The following is a 15874-nucleotide window of genomic DNA, read 5'->3' on the forward strand; positions in this document are numbered from 1 at the left end:
ACTTGACATATTTTTGTGATCCAGACTGGGAAGACAATGTAAGCAGCCCAAAGCAACCTGATTGAGAATATGTAAGCACTATTTCCCAGAGGATCTTGAGTGTACCATGGAAGACAATCAATCGACCATTTAAGAATAGTCCAATGACGTCACTGATGGGCCCTCATCCATTCAGAGGCGCCAAAATATCATATCGCGGCAACAACCGCCCATTAGGATCATGCGGATGATACTCCTGACCATAACGCCCCCATTTCACCGTACGAACGGCTATACAAACAAATTGCCTACGCTTGGAGCATTCAGCGAGGGCACCGGGTGGACAAAGACCGGTGCTGAACCAGCCAATCACAAAGGACTTCATTCTGAGAGAAATCCAGGAGGCAAAAATCGTTTGGTAGGAGTTATAGCAGCAGCCTTTGATGAGGTCGAACCGGGCCCGTATTCTGCAGTTCAGACATGTAGTTGCTGAACGTCGCCGGCAATCGTTCATTCCCTCACGGGACACCAGAGGCAGCGCGCCTAGAGCTTAAAACCTCTCTTTATCACCGCAAGCCGTATTCATATGTAAATAAGCTAAAATCGTATACATCCAGTGGTAGTACAAAAGGCGCTGGGAGCAGAGGTAACCTCTATCAAGCACTGTGATTTTCTCCGGGCGGCTGAGCAAGGGGCGGCGACTTAGGCATGGCACTGCCGGGGATGGAGGGAAAGCGCTCGGTGCGAGTCGGCAAGACAATTATTCTGCTGTGCATTTTCTCCGTGACTGTTGAGACACAACCCCTGAAGACGAATCTGACAATAATGGGGTTCTTCCCGAACTCGGAGGCTTCCTTTGGCGGGGAGACGGGGAGTGGGGTACCGGCGGCAGTGGAGCTCGCTCTTCAGGACATCAACGACAACAACAACGTTCTGGCTGACTACAACTTGGTGATGCTCTGGAACGGAACAAAGGTAGGTTCAACATCTTTACCCATCATTGAAGCAGGCTCGTGTTGTGTAGGCAACATATTCTCAATCTAGTACATTTACATACAAGTCGGTTTAAAACGTAGAGACAGTATCTCACCATAAGCAATTTCATTGTACGTTGATGAATGTTAGACATCCAGGTAATAAGATACGCCAAAAAATAGTTACTCAAGCAACTGGATAAGATTTTGAAACAGTCAGACGTTTCAGACAGCATCCGCTATCTTTCATCAGTGACTAAAGAAGGGTCTGGTAGAACTAGCTTTCATACCAAACTCTGAATAGATATGTTAATGAAGATAAGACAATTTCGGATGGTTCCATAGAATAGTAAGTTAAGACAAGGTTGTATGCTAATGAATCAATTAGCTACAATCTAATTGTACTTTTACAAAAATCATTACAACGAAGATTAATGTGTTGGTTGTAATATGAGGTTTTCATAAAATAGGTATAAACTGTTAGGCTGTGAAATAAAGATCCGCATGTTTTACAATGTAAGTTAAGTAAGTTAGAACTGCGATAAGCAACGTTTTATGGACATTCCACTGCACGAAATGGCCTCGTTTCCCGGCGTATACGTACCGGGATTTTTCTGTATTTTTGTCGGATACTAACGGATACTGACGGATACATGCGGATTCGTGTAAGGTATCCGACTATTTCCGCACCAGTATATGGAATATTTCCTGAAGAATCCGAAAGTAAGGGATTTTCGACGAATACGGAGCCGTACACTGTACGGAAATGCCACCGATCCTGACGGATACGAACAGGAATTTTTCTGTATTTTTGGCGGATACTGACGGATACATGCGGATTCGTGTAAGGTATCCGACTATTTCCGCACCGGTAAATGGAATATTTCCTGAAGAATCCGAAAGTAAGGGATTTTCGACGAATACGGAGCCGTACACTGTACGGAAATGCCACAGATCCTGACGGATACGAACAGGAATTTTTCTGTATTTTTGGCGGATACTGACGGATACATGCGGATTCGTGTAACGTATCCGACTATTTCCGCACCGGTATATGGAATATTTCCTGAAGAATCCGAAAGTAAGGGATTTTCGACGAATACGGAGCCGTACACTGTACGGAAATGCCACAGATCCTGACGGATGCCTACAGGGATTTTTCTGTATTTTGAAGAAAATGGTGAATACTGACGGATACAGGTGGACCCAACAACGAATCCGTAACGGATCCGACTAAGTGCTTGCATTCCTAATTTAACTATACCCAAAACATCATTTTGAATGACAGGAAGTTTGGGAAAGCCTGTATGTAACATATGTATCATTTCATATCTCAACATAATGTATTTCTAAGTTCAAAAACTATCAAATACAATACAATACGGAAGTACTATGTGGCTAAATGATCCATTTCATTTGAGACAGGCTGAGGGACATCCACATACTCAAAGCACCACTGCATGTGCAGGTTAATGTCGGTAAATTGGGGTTGTGCAAGCACAATGTTCTGAAAAATTATGAAATGTATTACAATTAACACCATCACAACATTGTGGTAATATTTACTACTGTATAGTGCCCTTGGACCAAAATTATCTACATGTTTTAAATATTCCACTAAAGTAATAAAAGCCTTATTTGTGGCCAGCTCTTCGTCTAAAAGCCATCAGATACAATTATTTCAAATACAGAGGTTGAAAATAGAAAGTAACATTATACTGTCTGAAGAACTCCCATGATGACACGCCACATTTTAAACGTAAGTAGCATATGCCGTGGAACTGCATGTGTATAATCGTCCTCTCCCCATTCTCTGACTACATCTGAGTTCACTTCTTCCATGCAACCTTGGTAAGGGACAGGCAAGGCTGATTTCTTCTGTATCTGCATGTTGGACTCAGCTTGGAGTCCATCTTGTGATGAACCAGTTCCTATATGATAAAACCAAATGATGAATAAATATCAATTCACGTATTTAAGGAACATGTCACATGATTTTGACATGGGCTTCGTTTCATCACAGCAGCTACAAAAAACACGGGACAATGGATATCCATCATGCCTCTCTCAGCTAACATTGAAGTGTACCGATGATGGACTTACCAAAGGAGCCTGAGGTACTCAGCAGCTGAGCATCTGACAGTTGATTGCTTTGTTCCCAGCCAAGGTCCTCACAATATGTGCTGCATTTGTGAAGGAAGTATCTGCCGATGCTGTACTGGATATATATATATAAATGGAAACAATGACAAATATTAAACATATCACATACTCGCATGTGTAAAAAAATGAATCTGGGCATCGTTGAATTGACTACGTAAAACTTACATCTATAACTTGAATATGATATTGATCAAACATGCACAGCTATAAATGAATGAAATAATCACTGAGGCACACTACTGCCTCCTTATAAGCTCTAGTTCACTATCCACAAACTGTGGGATCTTTGTGGGACAAATACTTATGACATTTTCTTCCCTTCCATATCTTTAATTATCTTTCCCTCCACTGCTTGCTATTTTGTATCTGAAACGTTAACCAGACACACGTGTCTGCTGACCATTGGCAAGAATGAACAAATTGAAATTTTAAATTTCCTAGATCCTAACGCCATAAAAGGGCAGGTCGGCTGGAGAATTCTTATGGTCATGCGAATGCGATGATATGTCAAGCCACAATAGGAGGATAACTGACGTCAAAACTAGTTAGAAACGGGAATTTTTCAATTTGTACTTACCAAAAGGGCAGTCCCTCAAAATGATAAATCAACTCCCCAGCGTTTACAAGGGGGGAGGGGGGCGACGAATATTGCATGCACGAAGAAGACAACGTCGCAATTCCGTGCGTTTGAGTTTACACCGAATTCCCTTCGACTCTCAAGCCACTCAAAAATCACTGGTCGACCATGGTAGACTCTGACGATGCCATGTTAAGCACAGAAGGTGATGAAACGCCGTTCTTGTCTGTGCTGTTAACCGAAAGAAAACCGTTAACGTTTGTCGCGCCCAGAAGTGTCTTGTGGGTAATTTGGATATCCGACACGAATCCGTGTTCCGTACACGTCAGGATCCGAGACAGCTCATGACTTCTAACATATTGGCAAATCTGAACTTCTAACATATTGGCAAATACATAAAAAAATGAAAGATCCGAGTAGATATCGTATCTGTACCCGAAACGTATCCAGACGTATACGGCATCAGAATTGCTGGATCTGAGGTGTTCCTGGTATTTGTCCGAATTTGCTCGGAAACGTTCCGTATCTGTACCCGAAACATATGAAGGATCCAGACGTATACGGCGCGGGAATTGTCGGATCTGAGGTGCATCGGATCCAATCGGAAACGTTCCGTATCTGCTATGATGCGCAATTCCGGATCTGTTGGATTCGTCAGGAAATGAGATCATGCCGCGTGCCGTGCAGTGTGTATTTGTTGGTCAGGATCCGAAGCAACTACCGACAAACAATCCGAACATCTCTGCCATATTGACAAATATCTAGAAACGAAGGATCCGCGCAAATATCCTTAGGAATCCGACGCGCATCACGGATCCAGACGTATACGGCGTCGGAATTGCCGGATCTGAGGTGTACCTGGTAATTGTCTGAATTTGCTCGGAACCGTTCCGTATCTGTACCCGAAACGTATGAAGGATCCAGACGTATACGGCGCCGGAATTGTCTGATCTGAGGTGCATCGGATCCAATCGGAAACGTTCCGTATCTGCTATGATGCGCAATTCCGGATATGCTGGATTCGTCAGGAAATGAGATCATGCCGTGCCGTGTGTATTTATTCGTCAGGATCCGAAGCAACTACCGACATACAAACAATCCGAACATTCCAAGTATCAAAAAACGAGGGATCCGCGCAAATATCTTCGGGTATCCGAGGCGCATCACGAATCCAGAAGAATACGGCGTCGGAATTGGTCGGATCTGCGGGCACTTCAGTATCCGAGCAGTGAACTGGGATTTTTCCGGATTCGCTCGGAAACGCCATGAGGCCCGATTCCGGATACGTCGGATCCGTCAGGATACGTGGCCATTTCGTGCAGTGTTCTTTCAATTCCGTGTGACCCAGATGATTGTCTTTTTTTTCTTCAAAACAAATAAAAGAAAGATTGTCCACATATTTTACAATGTAAGTAACTTAGATAACACAGGTTTGCTTGGATGTGTTCTAAACAACGATGACCATCAACACTTTCTATGATCGTTAACGATGTTTGCCTGACGTAAGTGTATCTACCCATCTGTAAATAGCACGAAGGCAACATTAGGAGCATGTTTGTCTTACTGATTGGTTCTAGCATCGTTTTATGTTATTTATGTGCCATTACTTCACAATCTACTGCTAGCGTTAAGCCATCCAATGTCTTCAATTAAGTCCAGGGCATCACACGAATCTCCTTGAGAGCCATCTAAAGGTATTTGACCTGCCCCTAATCTTCTGATTCAACCAAAACGCCATCTCAGCACTTTGTACAAAATTACACAGACAACGGGACGCCAGGACAGGCGGTCAAACCTGTTGCATGGAATTGACGCCGGGGAAATCCTAATTAAAGGCATGCAGACATTTTGCTCTCAAACAAGAGCCCAACGGTTCGATGGACTAGTACTGTTATCCATACGTGACACACATATCTAACAGGTTACTCTATTGTACACTGTACTGAAGATGTATAGTATATATGATATCTGAGGTCATAGGCTGAGGTTTTATCAAAGAAGTGTACAGTAACCATGCTCACCGTAGACTGAATAGACCTGGAATGTGTTCAAAGAAATGAGCTCCAGTTTTTGGCTTGCTTTCAAAGACTTGGTACTGTATGAGTGTTCATCAATAGTGGACTGAGGCAGTCCCCTTATCTATGGCACATAAGGGTGACTCTGGCCGAAAGCTAAACAGTATAGAAACGGGTCCCGGAGAAAATAACTCTAAGACTTGTTTTTTTTTTTTGCTTGTAATCAAAGATTAGGCATGGGTGCACAGCACTATGTTAGACGGATACAGTCTGCTTATTAAGAAAATATATTGAGTGAATTTGGCTGTAGGGTAAAGGGAATAAAAGATAGGGTCCAGAGAAATGAAATCATACTTTTGGCTTGGTCTCAAAGATTGGGCATGAGTTTTCGTTAACGGTGGAATGACGCAGTTCCCGTATCAAAGAAATGTAAGAGTAACTGTGACCGGGGGCTAAACAAAATTGACATGAAATGAAGTCATGAGTTTGGTTATCTATAAAAGATTGGGTATGAATACTAACCAATAATAACGCAGTCCTTCTATCAAGAAAATATTGGGGTAACCCTGACCGTAGGCTGAAGATAAATGTACTTCGTTTATCACGAAAAATAAATGATAAAATACTCTGGCCGCAGGTTCAACAAAATTGTAACGTGTTCCCTAGAAATGAAACCAGGACTTTGGCTCACCAACAAAGATTGAGTAAAAATGCTCAGTTAGGTTGACAGCTGGAGGTCGCTTATCAAGGCAATATGAGAGTGACTCCAGATAAATCAAACCATGCTTTTGGCTTACTGTCAAAGACTGAGTATGAGTGCTTATCAATGTTAGACAGCAGTGGCCCACTCAAGAAAATATAAGAGTAACCCTGACCGTAGGCTGAAGAGAATTGAAATGGATTCAAGGGAAATGAAATTGTGTATCTGACTCGCTCTCACAGATTAGGCATGAGTGTTCCCCAAGACAGATGCAGTGCAATAACGAGAAAAATATGAGTGCACCTGACCGTAGGCTAAACAGAATCAAAATAGGAGTCTGGCTTGATCTCAAGGAGCTGGTATTGGCAGAAATAGTACGTGTGAAATAGAATGTGTACGTGCATGTGGACAGGTATCTATCAACCCTTCATTATCTCGCGGTTAGCACTATAGCTTCAATGGTCAGTCGAGCCTTCACACGTAGTAGGAATCCTGACTATTGGTTGTTAGCCTCCACCAGGCCCGCCTACGGGCGTATGGATCGTAGAAATTGGCAGAGAAAAGGAATAATTAGCCAGCAGAGTCGGTCCACGGTGAAGATCACATTTCGCCCTCGTAGGCTGCAAATGAAACCCAGCTGTGAAATATTTTCCCTATAGCCGGCGTAGATAGTCTGGTAGTTGGTTGTAACCACCGCGAAAAAATGCGCAATTAAGCTGGACGAGGGGCTAGCCTTGAGCTATTAACAACCTTGATTATCAATCAGCCTGTGCCATCGCACGGTCGGAATCGTCTGGAAAGTCATGTAATTCAATTTGAGTTACCGGAAGGACGCAGCTTCGACAATCTAGATGACCTCTTGGTCTCACAGAGAAGTTTCTGTATCTTAAGACCTACACTCTGGTTTCTGTGTCTAACAATATAGACTTGTGTCTAAGTATTACAGCACACAGTCACTGCAATTGCCCATCTCCCTGTGTAGCTATGTGTGGGAGTGCATCAGTGCAATAATCAAACCTTTATGAAGTACGCAGTCATTTTCATAACACCATATTGCGTTGCGGTAAAGCTACTATTGACCGCAAGGTGATATACAACTCTAAGGGCCTGCTCATGTATTCCTTCACCCATGAAAAAATGAAATGTGAGGGAAGCTGTCTTTGAATAACCAAGGCAGAAACGACAGCTAAGAAAGGACACAGGTGATGCTGTTGCCTTATATGTGCATCGAAAAATCATATCAGTTGATTGATGGATTGAGTATTCATCACTTTTGTGTGCAAAATCTTATAAGGCATTGAAGTAACCATAAAGGGCTTGTGATTTATTGTAACGAGAGGAATTCTTACCACAAATAATGCGGGGGAAATTCTCAGCACGGCTTCCGAATTTACGTGGAGATGAGGTATTGCCGCTGAATTAGATATGACAATGCCTTTTATATGAAGAGGTTGGCGACACGCGATCTGGGTACCAAACATGGTTACACAAGCAACACGGATCCAGATAACAAGCTGTAGTATGACAGGTAAAGTGTGGGAATATTCGCCTGCCATAATATCAAGAAAACCTACAGTAGAATCATCAAACATTTACATGTAAAAAAATGTATGCCCGTTTGTTTGTCCTGTTGTGGAGCAATACGCCTATTTTCGGTAATAGAGATTTTCAATTTAGAGTTTGTTACGCACCAATATTTTATGTCGTGCAGTTTTGCCCACGGTTACATTTACTTCATCAGGCATCTAATTCCACAGTCGACAGTGATGCATTACCCGTAACCTAGCGACGGATCTCAGACTTCATTATGAGAGAATCCAAGCGACAGGAATAGAGACGTATTTTCAGACTTCATTTTCTTCAATTGTATCAAGTCCTCGCGTCCTTGTAGATTCTTTATTCCGATTTCTATCAAAGGAAGTGCACTTTTTAAAATGAATTCATACACCAATAGAATTTTAGGCATCGTAATGTGCTAGCATATAAAAAATATGAAAGCAAAAGTGAGCTTCCCTGTAAAATAAAAAATAATGAAAAGTGAGGGTTGAATCGTGGCCATATTTTGAAACGATTTTTAAAGACGTTAAAAATAACTAATATAATATACAAAAATTGACGGGCTTTCCAACCTGCAACGTTTCACCATGTTCACGGGTGCCTGCTAAATATATGGTTTTCATTTTGACACATTTAAGTGGTGCTTTTAAGTTGATGGTCATCAAAAATGCACCTTGTGGGATTTGAACAGCGTCTGCTTCCAACATCTAGATCTGCCTCCTTTTAGCATTGACCCATTGTAAGTTTCTAGAAAAACCTAATGAGTGAAATATAGGACTGTGCTGATTAAATCACATCTATAAAAATATCAAAGATAAATCTATATAGATGTGCTACTTTTGGAGATCAAAGTTTTCTTGGCAGTACTTTGATGTTTATGTTCATTATGGCTGGTACGAAAATAGCATACCCCAAAAAAAATTCTAAAATCCCAACAAGACACTACAGCTTGTAGAGCCAACACTGGTCATAAAACGGGAAAATCAACAGTTGTAATAAATCAGCCTGAATTATAACAACCATATCAAATTTCTATTTTGCAGTATGCAGTTGACTGCGAAAAATTCACTGTATTTGTTGGTGCGTAGGTACCAGGTTTTCTCTCATTAAGTCCCTGAAGACCTTTTTACTTTCACTAATTGTTCATAGTTACCTCGTTAGGTATAATGGACCTCTTGGCTACATGCACTTTCGTCGTTGTAACTGTGATTTTAGAAATTAGGCCAACTGCAGGGGGCAAAAACCTTTGAAACACAACACGACCTTCCTGGTGGTAAAGACGGAACTGTTGCAGTATACGACGAAAATTGCATAATATGATTGTTATTATTTCAGACGGTACAGGCGCCATGACAAAATACTAAAACGCTCGACTCAACAGTAGCAGAAAACCTGTATGCACGTAGCCGTATCTGGTTTATATAATCTGAACAGCCTACATCATATACCTCATTCTATTTCAGACATACACTGCCGGCAAATTTTCTCACATAACTGTAGATACACGAGTCCATACTAGAGTTTCTCCTGTTTTGTGTCCAACAACCCTCACCTTATAACATGTGTAACCATCTCTGCTTCCTTCATATGTTTCAATAACCAATCACTGTTGATTATATCTCAGCGAAGGAGCTTTCAGCACATTAGGCCGCGCCTGCCACATACAATAAAACTAAGAGCTCGGTAAAACCTTCCACTGGGATCCTGCAGGGCGCCTGTCAACATATGTTAAAGTTCCCACAAATCACCAAGGCACGGTAGTTTTATCTTTTATCACCTCCGTTAAAGGGAGTTTCGCGGGAGGTATTGTTTTTGGTACGTGTGTTTGCCAATTTTCCTGGTGGATAGGTTTTTTATAGACAAAAGACAAGGTCGATTTAGGGCGTCCTAGTGGCTTCCCTTCTTGTATAGATTATCAACTGTTTGCTCTTCCATATGTGCATTCAGACACAAGTCAGATTGCGATTCATGTAATTACTGAACTTCTTGGCAATTCTTCCTGATGCTACATATGTAAGACTTTATCCATGCGGTGGCTTCCTTCTTGATTCCTGGTATCGAGAATAACGCTCTGCAACAGATGTCTTTGCGTGAATACAGAAACGGTACACAATAGAACGTTTGATAGATTACTACTCGTCCTCCTCTCCATCAGTTCCCTCCAAATAACGGTGAATTGATTAACCACATTGCGTGATCAGGCCTCGAGGGGCGATCTTCTCGCATAGCTCATGTCCTGGCGACTCCACCAGATCATCACTCATCGGTACAGTACAGACCCTTGGTACAGACCTCAATATAGGCGTTCAATGCAATTCCGTGACATCGATGGTTTGTTCGTTCGTTCACCTCGTTCGAACGGTTAAGATCGTTTGAACGGGTGGTTCGAACATTCGAATGGATGGTTTGTTCGATCGAACGGTTCGAATGGATGGCTTGTTCGTTCCCCACATTATAAATGAAAGAACAGACATAAGGCATATAAGGCAGCAGCTAGTGGCACATAAGGCAGCAAGTTTCCTTGTTGTTTCAGTAGCAGGGTGTATTCTTACAGGGAGAGGTCTAGTTGAACGAGTGAACGTGTTGACCTCAAAATTACAGCGAGAAATCCCCCTTTATGATGAATTCTACCAACAAAGATTAACTTTCCAGCTAAAAATAATTACAATGGCCGACTAGAGACTTTCCTTCATCAGCGTGGAATGACCCACAATCAGCCCCTGTATGACCTTTAATAGTACAGGAGTGAAGTCAATCTACCGTGCAGGGGATTCAGTATTTGTTGCCCATTGTTGCAGCCTGGATTAGGATGGCCTCATTTGTATCTAGTTGGAATGACGTTGTTGATGACACTGCCATTTGTAACGACAATTCCCAGCCAACTTTACATGTAGATTTGTTGCTTATTTCTTGTTTATTTATCTCTCTCTCTCCTCCTTCTCCCTGTATATATATGTATTCATGAAAGGGAGAGAGGTTTGGAACATTGAATACTGGTTCTCTGACAAAGTTTTCTATGTCGAGACATCTTGTTCTCTGATAACCTGCCAAGAATTCAAAGTGTGATGGCTTGCTATTGAACGCTATTACTGTGGCAATAACCAGATATCGAGAAAGAATTATACATTCTAAAGTAGATATTAAAGACTGACCATACTAAGAAAACCCAGGGAAGCCTGCAACTGAAAGAGTCCAGAAATAATGTGAAGAGCGGACCAGAGGTGACACATTGAGCGATGACGCCCATCTTGCGGCCTAGCTGCAGGACAAGGTTTAATGTAGGTTATCCCACATGCACGACCTGGATGTACAGTAAGGCCCTGTATCGGGGCATCAGAATTGATACAAGTAGGGCCGGAAACAGAAAGCCGTTCTGACTTGTCATTGCCACTTCGGTGTGAGAAAACACAGAGATTGTGTCAATGATTAAAAATGCAGCGACTGAGCGGACCTAACACCGATGGCAGATGCCAAGGACTGTGAGCTCCATTAATCTTTGTGACGGCGATGTAGCTGAACCATATACGAGAAACAGAACCATATATTGACTTATGTACAGAGCCATGTGTTGAATTATGATCATATACAGAAAGTCATTAAACAATATATTGACATATATGTGGTTTAACGATATGTTGACTTATATACAGTGACTGACTTTGTCGTGATTACGCCAAAAAATAGTTACTAAAACATCACATGTTACTTCGCTTAAACCCCTACGATGTTCCGGTTTCTTATTATGTATGACTTACATTAAATGCTACCTAGCAAGAAAGCTTCTACGAGTGCCTAATGTTAGATTCATTATCTCAAGCAAACAGATTGTCCAAAACATCTAATTATCGAACGTACAAAACAGTCAAAACAAATTTCCCAGATACCATGCTGACAATGCAGTTGGAATATAAAAAAATATGAACATCCATTGATGTTGCAACGCTTTTGTGTTATGAGTCACGTTATATATTACCTCGCTGGAGTTCCCGTGAGGATCTTGTTTTTCTCGAACGAGAAGTCCGCCCAAAACACATGATGTAAATAGATCAGAGCAGCCAAAGCATATGACCCCGATTCTTCTCTGTTACTGTTATGTGCGTACGTCCACTGTATCCTTAGCTTTGAAGTTATGAGTATCGTTAAATGCTAAGCTCGCTAAAGCTTCTACTAGTGCCTGATTTTATCTTCATGGTCCAAATCAATGAAGCCTATCCAAAACATCTTATGATCGAACGTTCAAGGTAGACAGCACATATTACCCAGATTTCTTTATTGGCGAGAGATCTATTGGCGTTACGACGGTTTGACGTTATGAGTTGAATTGAATATTGCTCTGCTGAAGCTCCCGTGAGGGGCTACTTTAGCTTCTTTGTCTCGAAGGAGAAGCCCGTCCAAAACACCTGATACTCGAGCTCGTTCAAATCAGCTAGAACATATCATCCAGATTTCTCTCTGTTAAATATCAAGTACGCACGCCCACTGTATCTTCAGCTTTGAAGTTATGAGTTACGTTAAATTCTACTTCACTAACGTGCCTACGAGGACCTGGTTTTGGCTTCATTGTCTCAAGCAAGAAGCCGGTCCACAACATCTGATGGTAGAATGTTCAAGGCAGCCAGAACATATTACCCAGATTTCTTGTTGTGCAGCGTTGTTATGAGAATTCTAATGACGTTACGACGGTTCGACGTTATGAGTTGAATTGAATATTGCTTTGCTGAAGCTCCCGTGAGAGGCTACTTTTAGCTTCTTTGTCTCGAAGGAGAAGCCCGTCCAAAACACCTGATGCTCCTTCAAATCAGCTAGAACATATCATCCAGATTCCTCTCTGTTAAATATAAAGTACGCACGCCCACTGTATCGTCAGCTTTGGCGTTATGAGTTACATTAAATTCTACTTCGCTAGCGTGCCTATGAGGACCTGGTTTTACCTTCATTGCCTCAAGCAAGAAGCCGGTCCACAACATCTGATGGTAGAACGTTCAAGACAGCCAGAACATATTACCCAGATTTCTTGTTGTGCTTCGGTGTTATGAGAATTCTATTGACGTTACGACGGTTCGACGTTATGATTTAAATTGAATATTGCTTTGCTGAAGCTCCCATGAGAGGCTACTTTTAGCTTCTTTGTCTCGGAGGAGAAGCCCGTCCAAAACACCTGATGCTGGTTCAAATCAGCTAGAACATATCATCCAGATTGCTCTAATTCGCTAGCGTGTCTACGAAGGCCTGGTTTACCTTCATGGTCTCAACCAAGAAGCCCGTCCAAAGCATCTGATGATAGAACGTTCAAGGCAGTCAGAACATATTACCAACATTACATGTTGTGATTCGGTGGCATCCATTGTACTGTCAGATTCGACGATATGAGTTAAATATTGCTTCGTTGAAACTCCTATGAGGGGCTACTTCTAGCTTATTTCAATCATTGTCTCGAGCAAAAAGCCCGTTCAAAACATCTGATGATAGAATGTTCAAAGCAGTCAGAACATATTGCGCAGATTCCCCGCAGTGCTTCGGAGTTATGCATGACAAATATGTACGCCCATTGTGCGTCTGTATCTGACTATGTTTTGAATACTGAATTCATCGGAGATTGCATCTGGCTAGGGGTTCGACTACTCATAGCAGGTGATAAATGATTGTGGTGAGGAAGGATAGAAGGGCCAGGGATGAGGTTCCATCCTAAACATGGCTGTTGAGAAACATCAATGACTATCACTTTCGTACGTGAGTGATGAAAATTAGCTGCGAGGTTGGTAGATGTCGATCTTCCAAAATATACTAAATATGTTCCATTATTCGAGAAGAAAACGTGTTGTTTTATAGGTAGACAATTAAATATTCTAAAGATATTCATTTATCTATAGATCATAAGGGTGGTCCCTTTAGTTAACTTAGTAACTGATTTCTAAGAGAGCCCTTACGCCAAATCAGGATACAATACAAATGACATAACATAAGCTGAATGAATAACGCTTTTACAATGATATAGAATAAAGCAGTAATCATCAAACATAGTAGTAATAAATGATCAATAACTCAAAACAATAATAACTCAAAATCACAAAGGTCATTCGACTGTTTGAGGGTCAGAGGTCAGGGGCACAGTGGTTTGTATGATTGGCCTCTAGGTCCTGTCGAGTCCGATTGCTCTGGCTGGCTTTCAACATTACACCATGGAATTACTTTTAACTTATCATCTATTGTTAAGAAATCAATAACTATGTAAACTAATAAGTGACAGGCGGACAAGCAAAAAGCAATGCTTCTCTCCATCGTTGTGAAATAGCAAATATATTCAGGTCCATGTAGTCATGATAAAGCAAATCGTTTGAAAATGTCACATCGGGCATTTTGATAATGTCATCTATGAATGATGCAGTGTCTATAAGTATAAATAATCATAATCAAGATATGTAATAACAAAGGCATTTTGAAATATTGAATGAATGAAAGACCTTTATTGTGCGTTAATGCTCTGATGACCTTAGTACAGGGCATGATGACAAGTGGAAATATAGTTACAGTGATAACAAAAATGTGATATTTAACTACATTTGAGTACTAATTATAACCGCTATGTACATGTTCAATTTCTTCTCGCTTCTTAAGGCAATTGTAGATGTATGAGCATACAGGGTTTATGAAATATGGCTTGTCTAGTTTCATAAGGAATGCACATTTTTCTAAGCTATTCGAAGTGATAAGGTAAATTGAGCGATGAACAGGCGTGAAGAAATTAGCTGATTCCTTATTCCCCGCACGTTTCCGACCAGTGACTGATAGCTTGATGATTGAGTTTTGATCACAAAATCCATTCTGTTGAATTCATAGTGTTCGATATTTGTGCAATACGCTGGGGGAATCCATAATCATGCTGAACCAGCATACTGTTGTCATTCGAGTTTCTTGCCCCTTCTTTCCATAAAAACAGCGCCTTTGATGTAACACCCCACCCATGTAACACCCCCTCCCGTGTAATGCCCCCTCCCATGTGAATATCGTAGTAATATAGATGCAACATGTAAGCAACTTTATTCGACAATGTTTGACATTTTACGCGATGATGAATAGCATATTCCAGCCCAAGTGACGACGAAGCTCATTTTGGAGTATTAGCTGGTGTCTACAGACTATATTACAACCAGGGCCATACATTTATGGTCGGCAATATCAGCGGGCCTTCTGCATAAAAGAGAACCAGGTGGTATTCTAGAAAGGCTACCCTGATCAATGTGCATGAGTTTCAATTATCGTCCGTACCCAAAAAGGAATTATGCCTTGTTGATTCTTTGCATGTTTTATTACATATTTCGACTTTGCATTTGACAGCAAAGGACAACGTTTTATTCATTGCTAGAATCTAATTAGTAGATATTACATACCCTAACGGGAAACAAAATGCTGCTTAGCACCCCATTCCTCTGCTTAGGCCCTAAGTTTCATTTGTGTAATCCTTAATTTCAGGAGAGGAGTATCATGTAAAATGTAAAAGTATAACACACAAGACATGAAAATATTAGATGTGTTTTTTTTATCTACGTAAGTCATTGCTCTGCCGTGTCAAATAGCGCGGTCGCAGCGAGCTCGCCGTCTTAGTAGAATGGAGGTGCTAGTCGTCCAGCTGGGTATTTAATCAATTTGACCAGGGTTCTAAATATGCAGTCAGCAAGGATAAGGAAGGGCTGGTTGAAAACGGGGCTTACAGACACTTCTTATCGTACTGAATTCAGTGGAAGTTTTACTCCCTACCCTTTATGGTAATATTCTAACTTCACCAGTGTACGTATACCACACCCAAGTACGGTATGACTGGCTGGACGGCACCTAATCCATATAAGTACCGTGAAATTGCGTTTCGATGGATCACTTCCTTCCTCGTTTTGCTGAGGCAAATACCCCCATG

General features: G+C 41.4%; 1 protein-coding gene and 1 long non-coding RNA gene across 2 annotated transcripts in view; one reads left to right on the forward strand and one right to left on the reverse strand.

Moving 5' to 3' along the window:
* Positions 1–687: 687 nt before the first annotated feature.
* The window catches only part of LOC136420546 (gamma-aminobutyric acid type B receptor subunit 2-like), a 31521-nt gene continuing 16334 nt past the window's right edge, over positions 688–15874 (forward strand). Inside the window, exon 1 of the mRNA XM_066407496.1 lies at positions 688–954. Within this exon, the coding sequence (XP_066263593.1) occupies positions 688–954 (267 nt within the window). The remainder of the gene's footprint in view (positions 955–15874) is intronic.
* LOC136420547 (uncharacterized) lies at positions 2096–5017 on the reverse strand. Its single transcript, XR_010753248.1, has 2 exons — positions 3057–5017; positions 2096–2884 (listed from the first exon to the last, which is right to left on the reverse strand). It is a non-coding gene; the product is annotated as an uncharacterized lncRNA (long non-coding RNA).

This window comes from Branchiostoma lanceolatum, chromosome 15 (assembly GCF_035083965.1).
Source record: "Branchiostoma lanceolatum isolate klBraLanc5 chromosome 15, klBraLanc5.hap2, whole genome shotgun sequence".
NCBI lineage: Eukaryota > Metazoa > Chordata > Leptocardii > Amphioxiformes > Branchiostomatidae > Branchiostoma > Branchiostoma lanceolatum.